Source organism: Brassica rapa, chromosome A08 (genome assembly GCF_000309985.2).
Source record: "Brassica rapa cultivar Chiifu-401-42 chromosome A08, CAAS_Brap_v3.01, whole genome shotgun sequence".
Lineage (NCBI taxonomy): Eukaryota > Viridiplantae > Streptophyta > Magnoliopsida > Brassicales > Brassicaceae > Brassica > Brassica rapa.
In genome coordinates this window covers 13,768,652-13,795,162 of record NC_024802.2, presented here as the reverse complement: position 1 = coordinate 13,795,162, position 26,511 = coordinate 13,768,652, and the positions used below count along the sequence as shown (strand labels likewise).

The following is a 26,511-nucleotide window of genomic DNA, read 5'->3' as shown; positions in this document are numbered from 1 at the left end:
TATATATATATATATATATATATATATCAAATTAGAAAGTTTAGGCTTGATTCAGTGTAAAACTGTTTTCATTTTACAGCCGAATGGCAGAACACAAACTATATTCTGGTCAATTTTTCGGCTAGTCTTCTAGTTCCACAAGCTTACACTTACACACAGAATAAGACAAACTGAAAAAGTAAAAAAAAAACGTAAAAAATGAAAAAGATATTTAGCGTCATTAACTAGAAAAGGTTATTTTTGTCATTAAAAGTAAAAGTACTTTGACAAAGGCGTGTTACGTCATGTAAAATCTACAACTTGACGAGGGTCTTTTAGTAATTCAGACTAATAAAGTTACGTTCTTCGTATATATCTTCTGCAACTCCGTCCGTCCACTCAAAACAAACTGACATGGAAACTACTTTTCTTCAATTAAATATATTTAAAAGCATTTTTCCGGTTTTTATTTTTTTCAAGAGGCAAACAAATATAACGAACATATAAATAAAATATAAATAATTAAATTATCTGATTTGTCTTTCTCTCTCTCAAGTTAAATAAAGTACTCTCGTGCACAAAAAATAAATAAATAAAGTTCTCTCCTTTTATTTGTTTCTTTGCTTTTTTCTTTAATCCATTAATTATAGCAGTGAAAATAAAAATTAATTATACTCCATTTAGCTAGTTGCTATAATCAAAGCTGAGCTACGTCTAGATGCTTTTGCCTTTCTTTGAACTTTCTCTCTCTAAAACTTGTATCATCTGTCTCTCTCTCTGTCTCCTTCGTCCTTTTAGTTATGTGTGTTTGAGTTTGCTTTGGCTTGTTTCAAGTGCTAATCACTGAAGAAAGATTAGGTGGGGAGGTGAAAAGGGGTACAAAAGCATTGATTTCTAGTTTCTGCTGTTGCAATAAATATCTCAGAGGGTCGTGAAGCTATCATCACTATTAGTTTATTAACATAGGAATCTGACATTCTAAACAACTGTCTTGTGGGGTTTAGTTTTGTCGAAGAACAACAGAGAGAGAGAGAAATGTCTCAGACCAACTGGGAAGCTGATAAAATGTGAGTCTTTTGATTTCCCCTCACTGATACACTCTGCTTCTTGCCAATTTTGAGTTGGGTTTTTGATTTTGTGCGTTCTTGAATTTATTTGCGTGTGCTTGATCTGGGTTCTTTCTTTAAGGGTTTAGCTTATTGTTGTTACCTTTCAACTTGTTGCATTTGTCAAAAAGCTTTCTCCTTTGACATTCTTGGTTATGTTACCTTGAGGATTTTCTAGTTTCTGTTTTTGCTGAAAGTGTTGTTGCTAGATTTTGTTTGGTTGGGTGGACTTTTCGTTTGGTGAGTTTTGCATGTTTTGGCTAAAGTTTAGTTCTTTTTTGTTGTCAGTCACTTTCAACGGGCTTGGCTCTTGTGTCATCAGTTTTTTTTTTGTGTTACTGTCCCAAATTTACTCTCCTTTTTTGGCATACAAGTGTGTTCTTTAAAAGCTCCATCAGGAAAGTTTCTGCTTGATGTTATGCTCCTCTTTGGAGAGTTGCCTAGCTAGACATTTCTTATGCATATCTTGATGTGTTATGTATTATGTTTGTTATCAATGTTGTGTACATTGGTGCTCTAAGTATTGGTTTTGGATGTAACAGGTTGGATGTGTATATCTACGATTATCTTGTGAAACGAGATTTAAAAGCTACAGCTCAGGCTTTCCAAGCTGAAGGGAAAGTGTCATCGGATCCAGTCGGTAAGATATCACAATCTTCTTGAGTTTTCTTACAGCGATTCTAATAGCAGTTCTGCTTCTTCGTGTCCTATTGAACTTCCCATTCTTCTTGCAATGTGTTAGCTATTGATGCACCTGGCGGATTTCTGTTTGAGTGGTGGTCTGTCTTCTGGGATATATTTATTGCTAGGACCAATGAGAAGCATTCTGAGGTTGCAGCATCTTACATTGAGGTATCCTTCTTTGTTTACCCACACCACCTAGTGTTTTTACATCTGTGCAAAGCTGCACAATGTTCTTTTTAGTTAGTGATATATGGAGTTAGTTAGTAGCTTGATTACTTACAGTTGATTTGTGTTCTCTCTTTTCCTTTGTGTTTGTAGAGAAGATTTAGAAGTTTTATATGTAACATGTTTTCTCCAATTAGTATATGATTATTTTGTTTTGTTTTGGTTAAGTTTATATGATTTAGAAGTTCTTTTGTGTGCTGATATCTTACAGACACAGATGATTAAAGCGCGAGAACAGCAATTGCAGCAATCTCAACACCCACAGATCTCACAGCAGCAGCAGCAACAACAACAGCAGCAAATACAAATGCAACAACTCTTATTGCAACGTGCACAACAACAGCAGCAGCAACAACATAACCAGCAACAACAGCAGCAACATCAAAACCAACCACCTTCTCAACAACAGCAACAGCCACAGCCAGCGCCTCAACACCAACAGCAGTCAGCACCTCAGCAGCTGCCACAGAGGAGAGCTGCGCCCCACCTGGCAAATGGATCAGCAAACGGACTTGTTGGTAGCAACAGCGACCCGGTTATGAGGCAAAACTCTGTGTCTGGGAGTGCCTTGGCAAATAATAATAAGGCATACGAGGAGAGGGTCAAAATTCCTACTCAGAGGGATTCCTTAGATGAGACTGCTATGAAGGTTAGTTTAAGCAAGGCCTCATCTCTTCTTTTTGTCACAGCACCTTAGTTTCATCATATGTTATAATTCAAATTTTCCTTGTCTACAGCGATTTGGAGACAATGTTGGGCAGCTGTTAGATCCAAATCATGCATCGATGTTGAAATCTGCTGGAGCTTCCGGACAGCCTGCAGGGTACTGTTCTCATACTTATGCCTAGTATAAAGTGAATTAAGCAACAAAAAATCATTCAGTATCTATCTCTTGCGCTAATGTCATTTGCTAATGAACTCAGGCAAGTGTTACATGGTGCAAGTGCTGGTATGTCTCCACAGGTTCAAGCTCGAAATCAGCAACTTTCCGGGTCTGCGATGGTATGTAGTATTGAACCTATGTTGTGTCTAGTCCCAGTGCAAAACTTTACTGTGAGTTAATACTTACTGGGATTATTTGTGTGCTAGGATATAAAAAGTGAGATCAATCCTGTGCTCACTCCCAGAACTCCTGTTCCAGAAGGGTCATTGATTGGAATTCCTGGTAGGTTATCTAATTTTAGATCGTTTCCGTAGGTTAAGCTTGATTATGATTAGTGCTTGTTTCCTGTCTCAGGTTCAAATCAAGGCAGCAACCTTACACTTAAAGGGTGGCCACTCACTGTAAGCTCTATGCATACATTATCTGGCTCTCTCCCTCTCTCTTTTGTCTCAGAGGAATTTCCTTTTTGACTGCTACGTTCCTTCCTGGTTTAGGGATTTGATCAGCTTCGTTCTGGTCTTCTCCAGCAGCAAAAACCATTTATGCAATCTCCACAGTCTTTTCACCAACTCAACATGTTGACTCCGCAACATCAGCAACAGCTCATGATGGCTCAACAGAATCTAAATTCACAAACCGTCAATGAAGAGAACAGAAGACTGAAAATGCTATTGAACAACCGGAGCATGAGCCTCGGAAAGGATGGCCTTGGGGGTTCTGTCGGGGATGTGTTGCCTAATGTTGGATCGTCTTTACAACCTGGTGGCACTCTTCTGCCTCGTGGAGACACAGACATGCTACTAAAGGTTTGAATAAGATCTTACAGTTTTGTTTGATAAATCTCTGCTCAATTTTAAAGGCTGGACGATTGCGTTAATAACTATGTATGCTTTGTAGTTAAAGATGGCTCTTTTACAGCAGCAGCATCAACAGCAGGGTGGTGGAAATCTACCACAGCCACAGTCACTTAATCAGCACGCTCTTTCAAATCAGCAATCACAGAGTTCAAATCACAACATTAATCAACAAGATAAATTGGGTGGGGGTGGTAGTATTACCATGGATGGTAGCATGTCAAATTCCTTTAGAGGAAATGAACAGGTCTGTTCTTAAGATCCTGTTTCAAATAGTGAGTCTGAGGTTGATTCTTAAAATGTTTATGCATTTAACTGAAGGTATTGAAGAATCAGACTGGGAGGAAAAGAAAGCAACCGGTTTCGTCTTCTGGTCCAGCTAATAGTACAGGAACTGCCAACACTACGGGACCATCTCCAGGCTCAGCACCTTCCACACCTTCAACTCATACTCCTGGAGATGCGATCTCTATGCCTAATCTGCCTCGTAGTGGTTCCTCCAAAGCAATAACTATGTTTGGCACTGATGGAACCGCCACTCTCACATCTCCATCAAATCAATTGGTGTGCTTCTTTAAAACTGTTAATGGGAATGTAATCAAATATGAAATAGTAGCATAAATTATTGGTTATTTTGCAGGCTGATATGGATAGATTTGTGGAAGATGGTTCACTTGATGACAACGTTGAGTCTTTTCTATCCAATGAGGATGGTGATCAACGAGACGCCGTTGGGCGGTGTATGGATGTTAGTAAAGGTGTGTGTTTCTTGTCCCACTCAACATTGTAATACAACAATGATTCTTAATCACTACAATGATGCCTCTCTGCACCAGGTTTCACGTTTACTGAATTGAATTCAGTACGTGCGAGCACAAGCAAAGTTACATGTTGCCATTTCTCATCGGATGGAAAAATGCTTGCTAGTGCCGGACATGACAAAAAGGTAAAGCAAGAAATCATCATTAGGTCTTGTGGTGTTCTGAAACTTAAGAGCCTTCTTGGCTTGTTGGCCTATTTTGCAGGCTGTATTATGGCATACAGACACTATGAAGCCGAAGACCACCCTTGAGGAGCACACGGCTATGATAACAGATGTCCGTTTTAGTCCCAGCCTGCCTCGCCTTGCAACTTCTTCGTTTGATAAAACTGTCAGGGTTTGGGATGCTGATAATGTAAATTGAGTGCTGATGATTCCACTATCTTTTTTTTTATCTCTATTTATTCAGATTATGTGAGTTCTTAAGAGTTTGTGAACATACTTTGCAGAAAGGTTACTCCCTGCGTACTTTCATGGGACATTCTTCTATGGTTACGTCACTTGACTTCCATCCCAATAAGGATGATCTCATATGTTCCTGTGACACTGATGGCGAAATAAGGTATTGGAGCATCAACAATGGAAGTTGCACAAGAGTGTACAAGGTACATCTTTTTGACAAGTTGCTTTTAAGAAAATGAATACATTTAACTTCATTTTGTTTTTGTTTTGTTCACAGGGTGGTAGCACTCAGTTGAGGTTCCAACCACGTGTTGGGAAGTATCTAGCTGCTTCGTCAGCAAATGTTGTATCAGTACTAGATGTTGAAACACAAGCTTGTCGACACTCTTTGCAGGTTTAGTGCTAAAACTTCCCTTATTCGATATGTGCTTGTTTTATATGATATATCCACTGACTACTAAGAGAGAAGCTAACACAAGACAATGTTTACTAATGGCTCTGTACAGGGCCATGCTAATCAGATTAATTCGGTTTGCTGGGATCCTTCTGGTGACTTCTTGGCATCGGTTAGTGAAGATATGGTAAAAGTTTGGACGCTGGGGACAGGCAGTGAAGGAGAATGTGTTCATGAGCTAAGCTGCAATGGCAACAAGTTCCAGTCTTGTGTTTTCCATCCGACGTACCCTTCCCTACTCGTAATTGGGTGTTACCAGGTAAAGTTTATATCTTCACGCATGTGTGTTCAAAAAGTGTCTGAGATTTACAATCTGGTGCTGATTCCCTAAGCTTTATGAAACTTGTGTGTGCAGTCTTTAGAATTATGGAACATGTCAGAGAACAAGACAATGACATTACCGGCTCACGAAGGGCTAATTGCGTCATTGGCTGTTTCTACTTCAACTGGATTGGTTGCATCAGCTAGTCACGACAAGCTAGTGAAGCTGTGGAAGTGAAGTTAAGTGTGAGATAAGGACAAGTTCGTTTGTGTTTTAGGTAGTAGTCTTCTCAGGGAGGGGGTGGGGGTTCTTTTAACTAGTGTTTCTCTTTGTAGTTCTTTCTCGGCTAATCATCTTCGATCTAAAGATAGTTTTTCAGATGGTTAAACAATGCTGTTGTATGATCTGACGTAATTGAGATCTTGTGGAACTGTGATAACTGTTGTTGTAAACTTAGTTTTTATTGTGGCTCTCATCTTTATCACTTGGACACTCTTCTTCACTTCGGTTTGGTCTGGTTTCACCAATTATATTGAAACGTTTGGAAAACTCATTAGCATTTTTTATAACGGTTGAAAACTAAAATCTAGGAACGGTACAACTTGTGCTTAAGGAAGAGCAGTGATCAGTGATGGTTCAAATGAAAAGTATACTGCTGCAGCTGCAGAGAAAAGGCATAGAAACAGCAGGTGTGGTTGACCTGTTATACGCTATAGGAAACTATTATACGCTACTCTTTGAAGAAGAGAAGTTTGAATACAAGGCACAGAAAATTCGCAAATGGCTATCAAGTAGAACACATAAACAACTTAGAAGAGAGGCCACACTAAGCATCTCTCATATTGAGATTAATCACGTGGCTTCTTTTCAGGATCTGATACGTGAACCAGATCTCTGGTTTCTCGTCCCCTTGAGATGATACTTCCTTGATGTTCTCTACCTGCAAATCATATATGTACATAAGCAAAAGTTTCAAAGTTGACAACTCTTAATTTTCATATCCTCATTTTTGTAAAGTCACAATCAAAATAAGACTTGTTTCCCTCTACTCCACTTGTCTGCTGAAATCTCACTTTTATTTAATAAGAGGGTCACCTGGTTGTGTAAAGATCCTCTGACAGGCACTGGAGGTTGCTTGATGACCCGGCCTTGCACGAAACTCTGAAGACAAAAACGGTGTTTCTCTAGAGCTGCCTCCTTCATACATTTGGCTTAGTTTGTATGGACCATCGCTTGTGTTGTTCTTTGTCTTCGGTTTATGAGACAAATCCGTAGACCATGAGCCCCCGCTTGATCCCGCCAAAGTCATTATCACATCCGCCTACAAATAACATAACGTTCATATGATAACTTCTCAAATAATTTGAATGTCAAAGTGTTAAGTGACAGAGAGAGTTACCTTGTTTGGGTGGACATCATCAAAGACATGAGCTTGACCACCATAGAAGATAGTCATTTGCTTAGTACTCGATGTCAACTCTTTCCTATTCCCAGTACTGCAAAATACAACACACAGTGTGTTGAAATTGACCTTAGCACAAAGTATCACTAGAAGCTTAACTCACCTTGAAGGGGCAAAACATTCGACTTTGCTCGGGTTTGGCATTGTAAAATGACTCATGATACCTGGACCTTTCATCCCTGTCCGTGAACTTTCATCTGCAGCTGTCTGGGAGATAACTGATGGTCCCACGTTTTCATCCTTGAACCTGCTGGAAGACAGCTGATGAAGCAAATGACTGATTTGTCCTCCTCCGCGTGGAGACTGGTTTGCCATATGGTTCATATTCATGGAGAGGCTTCCAGGTCCGTTTCTTAGCATCTGGTTTTTGATGACAATGACAGATCATGAAGCTGTGCACACGGTGAAGTTATTGTGTAGGCTATGGTTTTATCTTACCTTGGACCAGTGCAGAGTCTCTGGGTGCTCTTGAGAGGTGAATTGTGAATCAGAGTTACTTCTCTTGGTTCCTGAAAATCGATTGCTCATGATTGAGCCTGAAACCTCACTTCTAGGTCCAAACAGTTGTCTCCCATCAAGATGATTCCCCCCACCGCTGCCTTGTCTTTCAACTTGTAGAAAGATAAAATCTAGATAAGTAACATCACATTGCAGTAGTAGTAGTAGCTAGAGAGAGGTAATAAAGAAGAACAAGTCATATAAAAAAGCATCACAAACTCATATGTCAAATTCACTTCCAATGTCCCAACTAATCCATCAGAGACATTATGGTCGGACAGAGAGGGACATAAAGAGTGTGTCTGTGTGTTTTATGTACCAGAGCTCAATCAACCCACATGCTAACACAAAAGAAAAAAAACATGTTCATGTTTTTAAAAATAAACAAAACAATGTACACTCATGTCTTGTTTCAGTTGAGTCCATAGATGTTCTATTTTTTCTACTTAGGAGATCTAATGGATGAAAAGTTTCCAACTATAGAAACTAATTCACATGATCTTCTTCTACACTTTAAAATCATAGTGAATCGAAGCTGGATGAAATAATCGAACACCAACTTGAATCTATAAAAAGACTTGAACTTTCTATAAATAGAAACCCTAAATGTACAGAGGAACCAGCTTAAACCACATCAGTGGAAGGACACTTCATCAAAAGACAAAAAAAAGCATCAAGAGAGAAAGGGAGAGAAGTACCAAGATCGGAGGTTGAGGAAAGACCACCGCGTCCACCGACGGAGGAAGCTGAAGTCATGGCCAGTTTAACTGCCTTATCCAGAGGTAGACTGTGGTCAGCCATGGAAGTGGAAGCTAAAGTTTCGGTCTTGGATCCTAGGAAGTCATGGAACAAGAGCTTGTCTTGTTCTTTTTGGCGGAGGTGAGAATCAACATCAGTAGTACGATCGTCATTGTTGTGGTTCACCATCATCAAATTCAAACCAATGTGTCAGTGTGTCCACTTCGCCACCACTTCCTCCATTACAGTTTGCTCTCTGTATTATTTCATGGACACACACAACCAGAAAGAAGAGAGAGAGAGAGAGAGAGAGAGAGAGAGAGAGAGAGAGAGAGAGAGAGAGAGAGAGAGAGAGAGAGATCACAGTGTCTCTTTTGGTTCTACTTTATTGGGTTTCTCTTACAGTACATGTAATAATGAATCATATCTTTTCAAACAAAATATAATTAAAAAATTTCACCTAAAAAGAACATAAGTAAGATTGTAAAATCATGACATCGTAGACTGCTTTTTGTATTAAGGTAGAGTCATAGATTCATGATGTTATCAGTTAAAACTGTTATAAGATGTACACTTTAATGATTTAGAGAAAGTATGGTGTGTGTATCTTAATCTAACCAACACACATCTAAGTTCTAACCTATCCGCACATACAAAAAATAGTCTGTGGGACAGTTGGTAAGGCTGTCATTTTACCTAAAAGTTTTCATCTGGTACATTGGTAAAAAGTACTTGCTCAGATGTGGTGGTTAACTCTATTTCTCCATGTGTTATCATATCCACATTTTTTAAAAATAATATTGGATTAATGAATAAGTAATTTTTTGTTAAGAAAACAATAATATAGTTTCCTAGATAATAAATTATATGAATATACTAAAACTATTAAATGAAAATCGCGTAGATGTATGTATTCTTATCAATACTGAAATAATTTCCGTTCAAAACATATTAAACGAATTTAATATCAGTTCATAAAACCTAGATTTTCTTATCTTAATTATATTGGTGATAATGTATTTAACCACATTTGCTAACTTTTTATTGGTAAAAAATGTACTTACCACTAAAGTTCCAGTCTAGTTAACCCCTTTTACTTTGTAAATGATATTTATCAAAATGTGGAATATTTGGTTTTGAGATTGGAGTTGTTGAACTTTCGTTGAAGTGTTCTAGTACTCTTAATTTCGTAGCCTAATCTGAGTATGAAAGAGAATTCAAAAAGAGACATTAACCTATTTCTGATGATATCTCGATGTTACAACTACTCATCATGACGATTTTCACACTTCATAATGCTCATTTGATATTTTCTACTTTTTGCAAATTTTTACCTGAAACGAAAAAAGGTTTAGCGATTATATTTGGTGATCAATAAACGCTCTTACCTTCAAATTAAGATGTTTATAGTAAAACGTATTCCAATACTCCTTCCGTTTAAATTATATGACGTTTTAGAAAATTTATGTTGTTTCAAAATATAAGTTGTTTTGAGGTTTTAAGGTTAATTTCAACTTTATTAAAAATGTTTAACTTATAATATTTTACAATTTTTTATACTTGGTTAAATGACTTTTAAAATTATATCTTTAAAAGTAATTTTTTAGAAAAATGTAAATTTCTAAATCCTTGTGCACTAATTCAATACATAAAAATGAAACAGAAGGAATAATAGAAAGTCCTTTATTTTCTTGTTAAACTTAAAAAAAAAAGCTCGTTTAATTATGAGACTATTAGAATAAGATAAATGTCAGTATTTTTTCAAAATAACCCTCTGGTTCCGTTCCATACACCTTTAAGATGTTTATAGAAAGTATCAAACTATATTCGCTGATCTTTTAAATAATTAAGTTTGATTGGGGTCGATATTGAAGTATAATTGTCGCTTGTATAGGAACACGTGTTTTACGAGGGTTGGACATTACAGGCCTTAAACTCGTTACTTGATTCGTACCCGCTTTGAAAATTCAAATACTCAATGTTGTCAACGCAAGTAACAAACTGATAATTTTTATTACTTGCAAGACCAAGTATTATTATTTTTAGTACTTAACTCGTTACTTGCCCGTTACTTGATCCATTACTTGGTTACATGTATTTTTTATTTGTCTTTTTTAAAATAGAACAAATATTTCGTTTGAAGTAATTCACATGTTATTTTTAATAGAATAAATAAAACAAACTTTTATTTTCTAATAATTTATTATTTAGTAAGTAGTTTTGAAATATTCAAGAAAATAAATAGTTCATAAGTATTCGTAAATAGTTCATAAGTACTCGTAAATAGCAAGTAATAGAGCGGGGCAAATAACTTGCAAGTAATTCATTTTATATCAAGTACTCAAAACAACAAATACTCGTTTTTAGCAAGTTATGTACAAGTCGAAAATTTTATTATTCGTGCAAAGCAAGTCATGTAGTAAGTACACGCAAAGTAGCGAGTAATGCTTGTGCCCAACCCTCGGGGTATGATTCCGATTTTGGGTTATAACTGATTTATTTATAAGAATCCTTAAAATACTAATAACTAATAAGGATGGCCTCTTTCATATGGTTTCTTTTGCAAGAAAATGTGTTTTTGTGAAGTCATAACGCTGTGGAACTTGTATTGTGATTTGTGGAGGCAAGTGACTTCGTACTACGATATCTCTAGATTATGTTATTGACTTCATAGTATGTCTGGGGATGCAAGAGATCTGATGCGTAGATGTCAAGTTATCTCTTTTTACTTGTGCTTGTATGATTTGATCCTTCGAGTTTGTGTTTTACTCAAGCACATTTGGTGTTCTTATGTGCACGTACTTGATGGCGCGAGAACAAATACATAAACCATGCATCTTTAAAAAGGTTAATGCAACTTCAGATTAAAATTAGAACCTGGGAACTGTTTAAAATATTTTAAGGCCTTGTTTATTAGTATTGTGAAGAAGCCTGAATCTTGGAGACTTGCATGTCAGACAATAGTAGGAAAAAAAAAACTCAGGGAATGTGTACCTACTTTAAGGCCTAGATTGTTTCAAACACCAATCATCTCTAAGTTTGCGTTTACATCATGTGAAAGGAAAATTTCAAAAAAATTTTTTAAAAGTTTTTACTTCTCGTGAAATACTTTTGCAGGCGGCAAATGCCATGTTACTGGGATCATCCTTGTCGTAGGTTTGGATTACAAAAATCGTTTTTTTTTGTGTGGAAACAAGAAGATTGACACCATATGCTAGAATAAGAAGAATAGAGACTCACACACCTTAAATTTCTTATCAAAAAGAGAATGTTGTCACAACATAACAAAAACACTCTAAACTCTCTCACACCAAATATTAGCAAGAGAAACATATCTGGATCATGGATGCATCAAGAAGAGCCCATCCAAGAAAGAAAAAAAAGTGATCAACAAGAAAAGGCATCCTTCAGTCCAGCTATTACGCGCCGCACCGAAAAACAGGGGAGGTTGTAAAGTCAGTCAGAACACAAACAATCTCTTCTCATTTTTATTACACATTTTCTTATTAGTTCTGAAATAAAATACTAAAAAGCAAGGAGCCAAAGAACCCCATCACTATCTGAAACCTGAATCCATCATCATACGCCTGTAGTTTACATACTCTTCTGTTTGTGTGATTGCTGTTTGGCTCCGAATATAAAAAAAAAGATATTATTATATCTCCTTAGTTGATCGGTGAGCACACAAAAAAAAAGAAAGAAAAAAAAAACAAAATCTAATCGCAAGAGAATTGAAGAAGAAGAAGTAGTACGATTACGATTTCAATAGCTCAATAAAGTTCGACTCTTTCTGGGCTCTCTCTTCTCGGGTCTCTCCAATTGAAGAAGGAAACCTCACCCATTTGAAGAATTAGGTTTGTTCCCTGATTTCTCAATTCCATCTGCTAATTAGGGTTTGTTAATGAATTGATGATTTTAATTTAGGGTTTATGCTTACTTGTCTCTCTCAATTTCATGAACTGAGAAAGTTTTGTTTAATGGGTTTTGCAGGAAGTCAAATTTTGAGTTTCCATGGTATTACAAAACCTTAGATGGGTGTTTCTCTTCTGACAACTAAAGCTCATACCCTTAATCTACCATTCATGGAACATTCATCAAATGACCACATCATTGACATTCCAAGCTCCTCTTCTCATGAACCTTTACACCATGAGGAGGAGAGACCTTCTTCTTCTACTGCTTCTGTTTCTCACCCAGCTACAGCTTCTTCCTCTTCTTCTGTGCGGTCAAATCCTAGAACCCCCCGTCGCAGACGCAGTCCTTTGAACTCTGGCCTATGGATTTCCATTGAGCTACTCCTCACTCTCGGCCAGATCATTGCAGCTATAGTCGTTTTGTCTTTGTCTAAACACGAGCATCCACGTGCACCCTTGTTTGCTTGGATTGTTGGTTACGCCTGTGGATGCGTTGCAACGCTCCCTCTCCTGTACTGGAGATATTATCATTTCAGTCACCCCTCTGAACAGGATCCTGCACAGCATCGTCCTAATCTTAACGTTGCAGCAGGACCATTCGCCTTTTCGATATCCAGGTCATCAGAAGGAGGAGATGCTCGACAGACCAACAACAACAACAACAACACGTCTTCTTCTCGTGGTAGTAGTAGATACCCTGGCTTCATAAGCGCTGCCAGGTATACATACATGTCTTTACGCGCCTTATGTACTTTGTTTGCACTCATTTGAGTCTTTGGTTTTTGGGTTGTAGACTAAAAGTTCTTATGGAGTACTTCAAAATGGCTCTGGATTGCTTCTTTGCGATATGGTTTGTGGTAGGTAACGTCTGGATATTCGGAGGGCATTCATCTGCATCTGAGGCTCCTAACTTGTACAGGTAATACTCTTTCGGTTTCAAACCTTTTGGGTACATTTGTCAAAGACTCTTAACCCTGTTTTTTTTGGTTCTTTGAATGTTATATAGGTTATGTTTAGTGTTTCTTACCTTTAGCTGTATTGGCTACGCCATGCCTTTCATCCTCTGCACAACTATATGTTGCTGCTTGCCGTGCATTATCTCGATTCTCGGATACAGAGAAGATTTAACTCAACCCCGAGGTGCTACACCTGAGTCGATAAACGCATTGCCTACCCATAAGTTTAAGCTGAAGAAAAGCAGGAGTAGTGGTTCGAGTAGTATCGAAGGTGGAGTTGTGGCGGCTGGAACAGATAACGAACGTGCCATTTCAGGAGAAGACGCTGTGAGTTTTTGCTTACGATTTTGACTCTGCATACGTACAGTTCAAGTATCTTGAATAGTTACAATTGTTTTTTTTTTTGCAGGTCTGTTGCATTTGCTTAGCGAAGTATGCGAATAACGAAGAGTTAAGAGAGCTTCCTTGTTCGCATTTCTTCCACAAAGAGTGTGTTGACAAGTGGCTGAAGATTAATGCGAGTTGCCCTCTCTGCAAGAGTGAAGTTGGAGAGAAGAACTCTGATTTAACGAGCCAGGGGGTCTTGAGCTCGCTGTCTTCTGGTGAAAACGATAATACTCAACAACAAAGGAATGAACATAGAGTTGATAACGGTTTGGCGCACAGCATCATCTAGACATTTGGTCGATGTTAGAGAAAACGGTACACAGCGATTGTTCTTACACAAAACGACGTTTGCTTCTTAGCCTCATCGTTAAGAAGGTGAAGAAAGAAGAAATGCCTTTTCGCTTTTGTAAATTAAAACCCTCTGAACACGTAGGAGAGTTTTGAAAGTCAGTGATTTGAGTTTGCGTGTGTTCTAGATACTTTGTTTTTTTTTTTTTTTTTTGTTTATTCTCTGAATCTTATACGAGAGCCAGGGCTCTTTCAATACCTTGTGCAGCTGAATTGCCTTATCAATAGACTGGTATAGATGTCAATATTCTATAATAGAAACTTTATACTGGACCCTGAATATGTTCTACTTATTCTTCAAAAGTCTTAAGACAGTGACCTTGTTTCAAAATCTCAGCCTCAAGGCTAAGTATACTAAGGTCATAGCTCTGCGTTTCAAAAGAGAGTTGACCGAGTCGACTGAAATGAACATTTCTTAACATACCATCACAGCTTGATGCATATGCTTACTTTAAACGGGTTGAGATGAGCAAAAGTGACTCTGTATCATTTAAGAGTGGTATAGACTGAAAAGATACGTCATTCTGATGGAGACCTAGGCGTTTTCCGCAGACGGGTTTTCATGAACGTATGTGCCAACTGATTTGAACCATCTCAGTAAGTTAGGGTGATCCTTCACATAAAGCCATGTCTGAAGAAACGGGAAGAGACTCTCTCATTCACACGCCGCTCCTCTAGGAAACTATGGAATACGTCTCTCATCTTTTCATCAGGCTCTCTGTCAAAACAATTAACAACAGCACACATCCTTTTTTTTTAGAATTGAGAAATGAACAAAGAGCAGGCCAAAGACCAATCCTTTATTTGTAGAAAAAGCTTGAAAGCTAAAAAAGACTGTAATACTAATGAGTAGTGAACAAGGTTGTAAGAAAATTTTGTAGAGGAACACACTTACTCAAAAGAAGGGCCTGTGTATTGAGTAGGATCATCAGATAACGCCAAAGCCTCGAGCCTTGGCCTCATGGAAACAGAGTGAATACCTAATGCATCAGGGCAAAGCCCGCAAAGACAATGCAGAGAATCCCATTATCTTCCTCATCATCATCACCTCCGTGAGCTAACCGCGACAATAGCGATCACTCTTCTCAACATTTCTACTTCCCCAGCGAATTGGCCTTACCAACCTCTTTCTTAGCCGCTTAACTTTTAATTTAAAGACAAAACCTTAGGTTAAGATTATAACAAAATATATACGGAATGACACTTGTTTTATGGTATTTTGGGTTGTGGATTTCATCCCACAAGGACATTCTTAAAAATAACACATTACACCATGAGGGGTTAGTGTGTATATTCGTTTTAGTAACACATCACTACACCATGAGGGGACTAGCAATTAAAGCATATGCACCTGACATGATTCTAGTGGAAACGAGAGAATACAAAGACAAAAGAAAGGAAGAGCAAAACAAACTCAAAGACAAATCTTTTTCCTGGTTATGTCCCATTGTATAACATAAATTTAAAAAGATCAAAGTCATATCTCTAAAAGTACGACCCAAACACATCCCCCCTCCTTTCAACAGATTTTATCAAAGAGTAAAGTCTCATATGAACAGAAAGAGGGAAACACATGTTCATATATCAAAACAGGTTTGAGTGGGTGATTGATTTCACCTCACTGGCTGCTGGTTGTAGTGACTCTTCTCTTTCTTCTTCTTTGCGGCAGCCAGCTTTGCCTTCCTCGCAGCTGCTTCCTGTGCAGCAACTTTTGCAGCGGCATCAGTCTCTTTGCTTGACTTCTTCTTCTTCATCGATGCAATCTTCTTGAGCCGTTCTTGGATATCCATGGAAGAAGAAGCTTCCTCCTGCTCCTGCTCAGCGGACTCACCTCCAGCAGCATCTGCGTTGCTCTTCACTTCTTCCTGAGACTCTTTTGCCTCCTTCTGTTTATCCTTCTTTTTCTTCTTCTTTGAGGCCTTTGATTCTCCTGTTGCGTTCTCCTTCTTCTCTCCCTCTCCATTGACTTCTTTCTTCTCTTGATTATCTGTTAGGGTATTAGCAAAAAATGACTACCTCAGCCCGTAATAATAAGCCAGTGTAGAAAGCTGTCCACATAAGTAAGACATCATTGCGAGACTGTGTGATAGATACCTTGAGTGTTGTCTTGACCAGTGGGTGCAACTCCAAAATCTGCTAACAAAGCCTCAAGCTCAGCAAGTTCCTTCTGTCTCCTCTCTTTCTTGGAAAGCTGCCTCTCCGCCTCCTTGGGTGGTGCAGGAACTTCAGGAGACTTCTTCACCTCAGGCTCTGCTTCTGGATGCACTTGCGTCTCCTGCTCTTCCTCCAAATCATCATCATCACCTTCATCAAGGATATCCTCTTCACTTTCACTTTCCTGCTACATTAAAAGCAAACTCATCTCAATAACAAATACAGATACACTCACAACCACGATTTACAGACAAACAGGCACAAACTTACAGTGCCTAGAGAAAATTCTACAACATCAAATTCAAATGTTTACAATTAGACCTTCAGATTACAAAACAGCCAACTCCAAAGCGTGAACTCAACAGCAAATAAAAAGCCAAAACCATTGAATGCTCAAGTCCTAAACGAGAGTAGTTTCAAGCGGCAGCATTCAAAGCACGTGAAATTGCAAACACGCAAGACGACAGCGTATGAAATATATTGACATCTATAATACCTCAACGTGAGTCTCCTTCACATCCGAGCGAGACGCTTCAGAAGCATTCCACAAGGCCTGAGGCGGAGCAGTGGTAACGAAATAGTCATCATCTTCATCGTCACTGTCGATATCAGCCCAAGCCTTAGCTTTGAGAGGCGTAGGTGCCCAGAAGACCTGAGGCTCAGGCTCCTTCTGCGATGACGACGAACCCTTGCTCTTACCACCAGCCTTGTCCGACTTCTTCTTCTTCTTGCGAGTGTCCAAAGCAGCGAACAAGTTAGTGTTCTGAATCGGCATCGATCCCTCGTCTCTCCTGTTTCCACCACCAAACATCTTTCCTTCTCTCTCTCTCTCAGACAATCAACGATTCAGATAACAAACAGCTAAAAAGGTGCGATCTTTACAAAACCCAGAACACGAAAACGATCTGATGCAAGGGGAGATGGATAAGGGATACAATCGTCACTAATTTTCTACGGGGGAGATAGGAAAAAATTTGATTTTTCTACAAGTAGATTCTGGAAAGCGATTGATAATTAGGGTTCGAGGATAGATTGAGGATTGATAGAGAGATGAAAGGACAGAACAAGAGAAGGTAGAGGAAGCTTCGGGAAGCTGGTTGTGTGATGGGGACGGAGCGAGATGATTAGGGTTTCTTAAAAGAGGTGGAAATCGTTTGAGGGTAGGGCTACTGGCTACACGACAAAGGAATTAGCTATTTCCGGCTATGTGTCGAACCGATAATTGGATTAGAATATCGAACCGGGTCCGAGCTGAAATTGGAACTCAGCAAAGCAAATCGAAACCGATCCTTTATCATTTAATACATTAAAGAATTTTTTTTCACCTTTCTTTTGATATTTAAATATTTTAATCACCAAACAAAGAAATAAATTATACTATATTTATTAACTTCGAAATTTTCAAGATTTTATTCAAATTATTTTCATTTTTGAATCACGGCAGAACCCAAAAAAAAAAAAACAGAACCAAAAATAATAAATTATACTATAATTATTAAATTTGAAATTTTCAAGATTTTATTCAAATTATTTTCATTTTTGAATTACAACAGAACCCGAAAAAAAAAACCAAAAATAATATGATTTATTTATATGATTTTTTTTTTGCAACAAATACTATAATCTTTATCATAAGAAAAAAAATTCCTACAATAAATAGCATAGTGAATACTCTTATTTTGTGAGTTTCAAAAAATTATTCGAAATTTTATGTTTATAATATTTATATATAGCTGTATATATTATTTTGTGGGAACTGGGAAGTAATCATGCTATATAGAATTATATTTCTGAAAAACTATTTTAAATATAATTAGGTGGACCGTGTGCACGCATGTGTGGACATTAATATGATTAATATATTGCATATATAGGTATTTTTAGTGTATAAATATATTGTAATTCTCTCTTAATGACTATGTACCTTTCCATCTCGCTCACAAAGAACCTATAGTGTTCCATGGTCGCAGCAAGTATATTCATCAAAGATTCCATTTCATTAGAAAATGCGTAGAGAATGAGCAAATTGAAGTTGAACATGTTCCGGGGAGTGAACAAAGAGCTGACATACTTATGAAGGCTCTAAGTAGAATTCGATTCAAAGAAATCAGAAGTCTTATTGGAGTTCATAGTGTAAGTGAAAATGGAATCAAGTTTAAAAGGGAGAATGTTGGAATAAGCTTGACAATAGCTTAAGACTCAAGCTATCCTAATCCTAGTGAAATATGATTTTGTAATAGGATTAGGAAATAAGGAAAGTTTGTTGTGCTAATAGGATTATGAGTTATCTAGTCTTATAAATAGAGATGCTTATGTTGTTGCATCTCTTGTGAGTTGAGAGACTGATTTTTGTGATTTGAAACTTGTGAGTTTGATTGATTAATAAGAGAAGGATTTCTTGTTAAACTTTGTTTGTAAATAATCTTTGGTACCTTTTTCAGGAATGATGTTTATGTCGTATATGGTAGAGGACATAGCAGCAGGCGGCCCATCATATGTGGAGCATCTAGTTCACGTCCATCGCCAAATCCAGATCAAAATGAACTGATCCTCTCCTGGCTCCGTACAAAAGTCTCTATTAATGTCCTATGCATCATGTTTAGAATTTACAGTAGAAAGGCGTATAAGAAGGGAAAAAGAACATTGTTCATCGCTTTTATTGGATGCTTGAGAAGTTTTCATCGTATTGAATTCGACTAGTTTCTAAAAAGTTTTAACTTCATTTTGAAGGTGTTGTGTTAGATAGATAATATCATAATAGTCTCTTTTTCTCACTCTTTTTTTTTTTATAAAAATAATAAAGGATTACACAAATGTGTCTTTTCCTAGTACATCTACTTTCTGTGTGTGTTAATTAAGCTCAAACGTTCACTTTTTTTTGTTGCCATAGGGGGACAATAAGCTTTAATATAAAATGCAGTGAAGATATAAAACTTCATCTGAAAAGCAAGTAAAAGTTAAATGGAAGCAGTCTAGTGGTTTAAATAAGGCTTCATTAGTATTTTTACATTTTAAATCTCAAAGAACACAAAATAATGCAGATTATAAATTAATTTTATTTTGGGAAGTTTCATAAAATAAATAGAAAAAATTACATTCAGAGTCACATTTTGAGTTTACAATTACCTTTAGAGTCACTTTCCACTTGCCAGACACATTTTAGCTGCTCAATATCTATATTGCCCTGCAACTATCTCTCTCGTTACCTTTTCTTCCTAAATTGAATATATATTTTATGCATTATTGATTTAATTTTAAAAACCAAAATCAAGCAATCATCTTCTCTGAGTTTGATGCTCTAGAGGGAAATTACTGATTTATATGCTATTGACTTGTTCAACCGTTATCTCCTTCACTAACCCGTGGGCTTGCTTAATCTTCTTTGTGTTTCTCAATCTCACACTGCAACGATTTCTGAGAAATAGTGAACTACTTCTTCTGCAACAGGCCGACTGATTTTCCTGTCCAAGCCACCTCCGTCGTTTACAGCTTCTCCGCAACCGGAAGTGAGCCGCAGCCAAGCTCAATCTGCGACTGATCATTCACGATAGTCGTTATACTCGGAACCCTTCCGCCATGGCGGCGGCTGGTCGGAGTCTTCGTCGTCGATTTGGTTTCAGAGAGAAACCTCGTGAAGCAACAATGGTCAAGTTCTTCTATTTGACATAATGGTCCTTAAATGTTTGGTTATACGCAGTTTTACCCCAACATTCTTTAATTTACTTATAGATTCTCTTGATTTTGTCCCATACTTTTAATTATACACTTTATTAAACAATTCTCTTATTACCAAAATTCACATCCACACTTATTATGTCCATAAAAATATCTAATAAAATAAAATTTTATAAAATATCTAATTAAATAAAACTTTATAAAATATCAAATATATATATATAGACATGATTTATATATTATCTGTGTTTTTACATTTTAGAAACAAAATAATAAAGAATTGCAAAAATAATTTTAAAATAATAAAAATTATACAGTTTCTATCACATTTCTATCATTACGATAAGCTATCAGGTATTACAAATCTTGCATAGCTTCTTTTAAAAGCTTTCACTTGTCCACGTCCACATCTTTTTGTTAACTGGATGCTATCCACAACATTTTGTTTCCAAAATCATGTCACAAAACATATTATCTTGCAGAGCTTTTACTTGTCCACGCCCACATTTTGTTTCCAACATCAGGTTTTATAAATTTTGCAGAGCTACTTATAAGAAGATATAACGACTTTTGGTGGATACATTTATAGTATATAGCATCAGTGGATAAGTATCTATAATGTTCAAAATCAAAGCCATATCACATCATCCATTACATTTTATTCATACATCCATCCACAAAACAATATTTTTGTTTTTCGGATTAACTTATCCACGACTTGTGTGTCCACAAATTATCTATCCACGACTTGTATGTCCACGAATTATATGTCCACGACTTGTATGTCCACGAATTATCCGTCCACGACCTGTATGTCCACGAATTATCCGTCCATGACTTACATGTCCACACTTTTCATGTATATGTATTTTTAGATTTAAATAATATTATCTATTTATAAATTTAAAAACTATATAAAAATGGATCTCAAAATATAAAGAATAAAAAAGTACAATTTATTATACCAAATATATTTATTTTTATATTTTAAATTTTGTAAAAACAAGCAAAAGAGAATTAGGGGGGGGGGGGGGGGGGTGTATTAATAAAAACAAAAATAGAAAAAAACTTCACTCTAATAATATTTTGTCCAGACATAACAAATAGGTGGTTACTTTTCTTTTTTTTCGTAAGTAATCTTTAACGAAACTGTTTCATTATTTTAACTGAACAAGGGCAATTGTGTCTCAAATATCTTCATCTGTATTAAGAAGTGCTCTTCTAGCGGAAAGTATCTCTAAAGGTAAAGCAAAGTCAAAAAGTGTCTTTATACGTAATCAACTCTTTGAGAGAGATGTTGGTTTTAAAATCATAATATTTCTCTAGCATAATTATCCAGCATTAATCATTTTATCTCATTTACATACCTGTTCAATGGACTAAGCCCAAGAAGTTAATAAGCCCAAATAGTTTCATTGCCTAACCGTTAACTGCATCACACATTTCTCTCTCTGGATTACTCCGTCGACAGAACAAGGTTCTAGGGTTATAGTCTTACAGGTATCATCATCACCATCGCTGTGCAGTTTTAATTTCTTGTCTCAATTCATCTCAAGCTTCTGCAAAGTTACAACCTTGTTACCTGCCGCGATGAGTCTGGAACACGTCTTGAACTATCTGAAACGCAAACACCTCGAGAACCCATCTTTCTCATACGCATTGGAAGACGAAGACAATGTCGGAAACGTTTTCTGGGCCGATCCCACTTGCAGATTAAACTACACTCACTTCGGCGACACCCTCGTCTTCGACACTACCTACCTGAGAAACAGTCAAGTCCCTTTCGCCGCCTTCACAGGCTTCAACCACCACGGCCACCCTCTCCTCTTCGGCTGCGCTCTCATCCTCAACCAATCTCAATCCTCCTTCGCCTGGCTCTTCCACTCTTGGCTTCAAGCCATGTCCTCTCCTCCTCCTCCTCCTTCCATCACCCTCGAGCCTGACCCCGTGATCCACCTCGCCGCTTCTCAGGTTTTCCCCCAGGCGCGTCTTCGCTTCAGCCTCCCTCTTATCATGGAGAAGCTCGCTCACGTGTTTGGGTCTCACCCCGGGTTTCAGTCTGAGTTCTTGAGCTGTGTTAGGGAGACGGAGACAGTTGCTGAGTTTGAAGGGGCTTGGGACTCTGTTGTGAGGAGATACTGTCTAGAGGAGGATCATTGGCTTCAGTCTATTTATAACGTTAGGCAGCAGTGGGTTCCTGTTTTTATTAAAGACACTTTTTTTGGAGAGCTGTCTAGTGAGAACAAGAACTCGTTCTTCCACGGGTTTGTGGACGGGTCAACCACCATGGAGATGGTCATGATACAGTGTGAGGAAGCTGTTGAAAGCTGGCGTGTGAAAGAGCTGAGAGCTGATTATGAATCGACTAACTCTACTCCTGTTTTGAAGACGGCTTCTCCGATGGAGAAGCAAGCTGCTGGAGTGTATACGAGAGCAGCGTTTATGAAGTTTCAGGAGGAGTTTTTGGAGATTTCCGCGAATCCTGTGAGTAAGATGAGTGATTCCACTTATCGTGTGGGGAAGTTTGGACAAGGTCACACTGTTGAGTTTGAGTCTCTTGAGGAGGTGAAAGCTAATTGCAGCTGTAGGATATTTGAGTATTCGGGGATTGTTTGTAGACATATATTGGCTGTGTTCAGTGCCAGAAATGTTTTTACTCTTCCGTCTAGGTATCTGCTAAGGAGATGGACCAAGGAAGCAAAGAGTAGCGGCGAGTTTTCGAACAGTGGTTGCCCAGAATCATCTTTAACCGTCTGCTATGACAATCTCCGTCAAGAAGCAACCAAGTATGTGGAGGAGGGAGCCAAGTCTATTCAGATTTATAAAGCTGCAGTGGTTGCCTTAGATGAAGCTGCCAAGAAGGTTGCTGCTGCAAGTAGTAAAACTAGAGGAGGAGTAACCAATGGGGATTCTTACCAGTCTGACGAAACTCAAGAAACTGCCAATGGAATGTATCATCCACTTCAATGTCAGGGTGAAAAGGAGAGGACCATACTTGAACTGACAGCTGAACTGGAGAGGACAGGTCAGCGATGCGAAGCTTATAGAGCAAACCTGCTGTCTATTTTGAGAGATATGGAAGAACACAAGTTTCAGCTGTCTCTCAAGGTGCAAAATGCTAGACTAAGCTTGAAAGAGTGAATGCAAACCTGATGGATAATGCCCATACCACTCTGTGCTTTTTAATCAAAATCTTCTAGCTTCAATAACTCTGTACTTAAAGATGAAAACATTCATTATATCTTCTTCTACTCAAAAGATGAAAACCATAAACAGAACATAATGAATCATAAGACACTAAACCTCGTCTTTATTATCAAACAAACCAATACTTGATAAATATGTTACTCATAAGCGTAGTCTATAATAGTATGAGAAATGAATAAGAAATCACATGATGTCCAAAAAAAAAGGAATCAGAAACCTACAAAGAGGACCTAAGCAAAGATGTTTTGTGTGAACAAGAGGCCACATATGAGAAACACAGCGTACAAGCTAAAATCCATAGAAACAGCGTTCATTATCTTCTTCATCATCATGACCATCTCCAGCGCGTTGCCCACTTGGTCCGCTATGCCTTGTCCATTCATTACTGAGGTTTCTCGCCTTGAAGCTGAGGGAGGATCGCCATGATGGCTCAGCAGAACACGTCCCAGCACAATTGTAGCATCGGTCAAGAGAAGCAAGAAGACAGGTCTGAAGCTTACTATGCTGCTGCCTAGGGAAGAGAACCCGAGGTGAGATAGCACGACAAGAAGCGCAATCACAAGAGATGAGAACATCCGTGCGTATTCGGAAGCATCAACGGCGGCTCCAACGTGTTTTGGAGTGATGGTGTTCACGAAACTAACCAGAGGAGTAAATGCAAGAGAAGCGCCCAAATCTACGACTGATGGGGTTGCAGGAGACGGTTGTACCCTTGAAGCGGAGGAGGCTTCAGCCAATGTTTCAGTATACTTGAGAGAGTCTGCTCTGCTTTGATGGATGATAGGGTCCATATTAGCAAGCATCGAAGCCTCAGAGATGTTTTCCTGATGACTAGTGAAAGCTGCAATATCACAACCAGGATCATCAAAACCAATACACTAGGTAGGTGTTTCTTAATATGCTTATCTCAGTGATGCTACCACCATTACACACATCACGATTCTTGTTCGGAATATAACAAGTTAAGCAAGCAAACACACATTTGTAAATACGTGGATACAACAAGTAAACCCTTAATTAACAAGGTAGTGTTAAGGTAAGGTTAAAGAAACACCTAGGGAAGAGATGGTTCCTTCACACCACTCTTCTTATGAAGCTAGACAAATGCATCTTCTAATCTTCCATATATGAATTCGAATAATCTATAACTAGCCATACACATACACTGTGATCATCAACTTGACTGCGAGGGAGAGGGGGGAAAGAGAACCTGTTTCTCCATCAGTAGGTATCTGATCGCGAGGCGGAATCGTCTCCGGTGAGGAATCACTAGTGCGGAGAGGAGATTGAGACAGGGAAGAGGGATCGGAAGAAGGTGGAGGAGGAGGAGGAGGAACGCCGTTGATGTGACCAGTGATAAAGGCCAAACGGTCAGATCCTCTTTCTAAGATCTTCCGCCTCCTCGCTTCTCTGCTGTTCGACGCCATTGCCTTGGGAGGGATTAGAGAGACTCCGTGGGTATCTCGCTCAGTAAGGAGTTTGTAGCGTTTCAAGTCATGGGCTTAAAAGGCCAATTCAAATGGGCTAGATGGCAGAAGTATAGTGTGGCTTAGCTTAAATGGGCCATATGCCTTCAAATGATTATAGGTTCTAAAATAGAATATGAAACTTTTTACGACATAAAAATAAATGTATTGGTTGCACGAACATGTGTTTGTAAAAATATTTGTTCGATTTATAATATATAACATTATGATAAATCAACATTTTTTTCAACTTTCTGTAATTTTAGTTGTTTATATTGTGATTGGATATTAAACCAATCAAAATGATATGTTATATAACATATTTGTCAAATAATATTTTTAATTACAATTAACCGTTTCTGATGTATTTATTTATAATTTAATACACCGATTAGTACGTTTATTTATATTAATAAAATGGATAAAAAATCCTCTCATATACATTTTAAATATAAAGTCTAAGAATTTTAATAAGTAGATGTATAAAACATTGACTCGTGATATATGAATTTATTCTATATGATCTTATATATACTAGCAGAGAAAATATATAGCATAAGGTAATTTATTTTTTTGGTTTAAATATTATTTTTATGGACTATGGTTTGTAAATTAAGTAGTAGTAAAACAATAATAAACATAAGCAATATATCTATTAATTAAGTGATTTTGAATAGCTTAAAATAAATTGTAGCTAGAGTTAAAGTGTAGTATTTATATGATATCTGCATAATTATATATGATGCATTAAGTAGAAAAATAAAATATTATACATAATTAAATGTTAGATTTAAAGTTGTGCTTCTTTACATAAGTGGGATTATCATATATACTAGAAATATTATGTAAAGTTAATTAATATTGTGATATTTCAAAATATAAAATATAAATATTCTGTTAGTAATTTTTACAATTATTTTTTAATAAAATTTAGATATTTTAGATAATAAATTATTTGGTCCATAAAAATATTTGGTTGAGATCAAGATTTATCTATTTTACTATAAAAACAAATGAAAGAATGATTATTTTGAATTTGTATAACTGCAAACAAAAAACACAAATCAATCTAATTGAATTTGGGATCATTGAGTCTATCGAAGAAAGATACAAATCTAATCAAAAGAGGATTTTTTTTGTTCACTATCACAAGAGGGTTAAATTAGTGATATTTATTCGAAAGTACGATGGTAACTCTCCAGTAAAATTCAAGTTTCTAAGAACTCTGTAGGAAAACAGTGAGACAGAGTGAACATTCAACTTTTGGAACCAGCAAATTTGTTTTTGTAAGGCTAGTGCTAAAATATAAGCTCTGACACTCACAACATTGTCAATTCTTGCATATTACTTAGTGGTGGAAATTGAGATCCGGATCCAATCATGTGGCTGATCATCCAGAAAAATGTCAAGCAAATAAATAAAGATATGTAAGCATCCAGAAAATGTCATACTTGTTCTGCTTCCATAGAAGACGTGTCTAAACAAAATATATAATAAACCTTCAGTTAACCATATTTTGATATTTAACAACAACAGCTTTGCTTTATTTATTATATTCATTCCGCAACTAAACAACATATTTGCTATATTTTTTATTAGAGACTTGTCTACGCATACACAAATATTAATTATCCTAAACATTTTATTTATATTTTGTACACTCACTTGAGTTGTACGTTATTATCTTCTATTTGATGGTGTACACATGTGTGGTTTTCTATTTATTTTGCTTTGTAATTTTATTTTATTTGCTTATATTATGCTAAATAATATATTAATTTTTACATTATGTTTTAACTTCTTATATTTTAGTTTTTTTGGATCTATTAGCATTTATTATTGCTTTTTCGCGTATTATTGTTTGTAGTTTTGAGTTTATGAAGATCCATTTATATAACATACATTTAAGTTTCAACTTTTTAATTACGTGCATTTGATCTTTCAATATATGTATTTTTATTATATACACAATTCCTTCTTCTATATTGAAAAGTTTATTTGAGTACATTTGTTAGTTGGATAGTATGTGTACAATCA

At 37.0% G+C, this 26,511-nt stretch overlaps 6 protein-coding genes across 8 annotated transcripts; 3 read left to right on the top strand and 3 right to left on the bottom strand.

The window, feature by feature from the left end:
- Positions 1-607: 607 nt before the first annotated feature.
- Positions 608-6,163, top strand: LOC103834553 (transcriptional corepressor LEUNIG). The gene is made up of 18 exons (XM_009110621.3): positions 608-1,046; positions 1,628-1,725; positions 1,828-1,937; positions 2,206-2,643; positions 2,732-2,817; positions 2,918-2,996; positions 3,084-3,159; positions 3,232-3,278; positions 3,372-3,683; positions 3,775-3,978; positions 4,053-4,295; positions 4,372-4,489; positions 4,568-4,677; positions 4,757-4,906; positions 5,001-5,156; positions 5,231-5,347; positions 5,460-5,666; positions 5,763-6,163. Exons 1-18 carry the CDS (start codon positions 1,015-1,017, stop codon positions 5,904-5,906), a joined length of 2,727 nt encoding a protein of 908 aa, XP_009108869.2. The 5' UTR covers positions 608-1,014; the 3' UTR covers positions 5,907-6,163.
- Positions 6,164-6,298: 135 nt separating this feature from the next.
- LOC103834552 (protein TIFY 8) lies at positions 6,299-8,728 on the bottom strand. The gene is made up of 6 exons (XM_009110620.3): positions 8,328-8,728; positions 7,570-7,742; positions 7,235-7,491; positions 7,069-7,165; positions 6,765-6,990; positions 6,299-6,609 (listed from the first exon to the last, which is right to left on the bottom strand). The coding sequence occupies exons 1-6, from the start codon at positions 8,557-8,559 to the stop codon at positions 6,518-6,520; spliced, it is 1,077 nt and encodes a 358-aa protein (XP_009108868.1). The 5' UTR covers positions 8,560-8,728; the 3' UTR covers positions 6,299-6,517.
- Positions 8,729-11,616: 2,888 nt separating this feature from the next.
- On the top strand, positions 11,617-14,247 carry LOC103834551 (E3 ubiquitin-protein ligase At4g11680). Its single transcript, XM_009110619.3, has 5 exons — positions 11,617-12,221; positions 12,358-13,000; positions 13,075-13,200; positions 13,288-13,564; positions 13,647-14,247. The coding sequence occupies exons 2-5, from the start codon at positions 12,399-12,401 to the stop codon at positions 13,911-13,913; spliced, it is 1,272 nt and encodes a 423-aa protein (XP_009108867.1). The 5' UTR covers positions 11,617-12,221; positions 12,358-12,398; the 3' UTR covers positions 13,914-14,247.
- A 1,122-nt stretch (positions 14,248-15,369) lies between these two features.
- Positions 15,370-17,274, bottom strand: LOC103834550 (cilia- and flagella-associated protein 251). Of its 2 annotated transcripts, none has more exons than XM_009110617.3 (3): positions 16,623-17,274; positions 16,067-16,313; positions 15,370-15,959 (listed from the first exon to the last, which is right to left on the bottom strand). In XM_009110617.3, exons 1-3 carry the CDS (start codon positions 16,935-16,937, stop codon positions 15,586-15,588), a joined length of 936 nt encoding a protein of 311 aa, XP_009108865.2. In that variant the 5' UTR covers positions 16,938-17,274; the 3' UTR covers positions 15,370-15,585. The 2 variants fall into 2 exon arrangements, with proteins under 2 accessions (XP_009108865.2, XP_009108866.2); XM_009110618.3 differs by having other exon boundaries at positions 16,067-16,310; positions 16,623-17,272.
- A 3,911-nt stretch (positions 17,275-21,185) lies between these two features.
- On the top strand, positions 21,186-23,084 carry LOC103834549 (protein FAR1-RELATED SEQUENCE 9). Its single transcript, XM_033276756.1, has 2 exons — positions 21,186-21,302; positions 21,376-23,084. The coding sequence occupies exon 2, from the start codon at positions 21,392-21,394 to the stop codon at positions 22,940-22,942; it is 1,551 nt and encodes a 516-aa protein (XP_033132647.1). The 5' UTR covers positions 21,186-21,302; positions 21,376-21,391; the 3' UTR covers positions 22,943-23,084.
- Positions 23,016-24,485, bottom strand: LOC103834548. 2 transcript variants are annotated; one of them, XR_004450043.1, is made up of 3 exons: positions 24,219-24,485; positions 23,157-23,849; positions 23,016-23,095 (listed from the first exon to the last, which is right to left on the bottom strand). XR_004450043.1 is itself a non-coding variant. In XM_009110614.3 (2 exons), exons 1-2 carry the CDS (start codon positions 24,433-24,435, stop codon positions 23,239-23,241), a joined length of 828 nt encoding a protein of 275 aa, XP_009108862.2. In that variant the 5' UTR covers positions 24,436-24,485; the 3' UTR covers positions 23,087-23,238. The 2 variants fall into 2 exon arrangements, 1 of the variants encoding a protein (XP_009108862.2); XM_009110614.3 differs by having other exon boundaries at positions 23,087-23,849.
- Between the last annotated feature and the right edge of the window lie 2,026 nt (positions 24,486-26,511).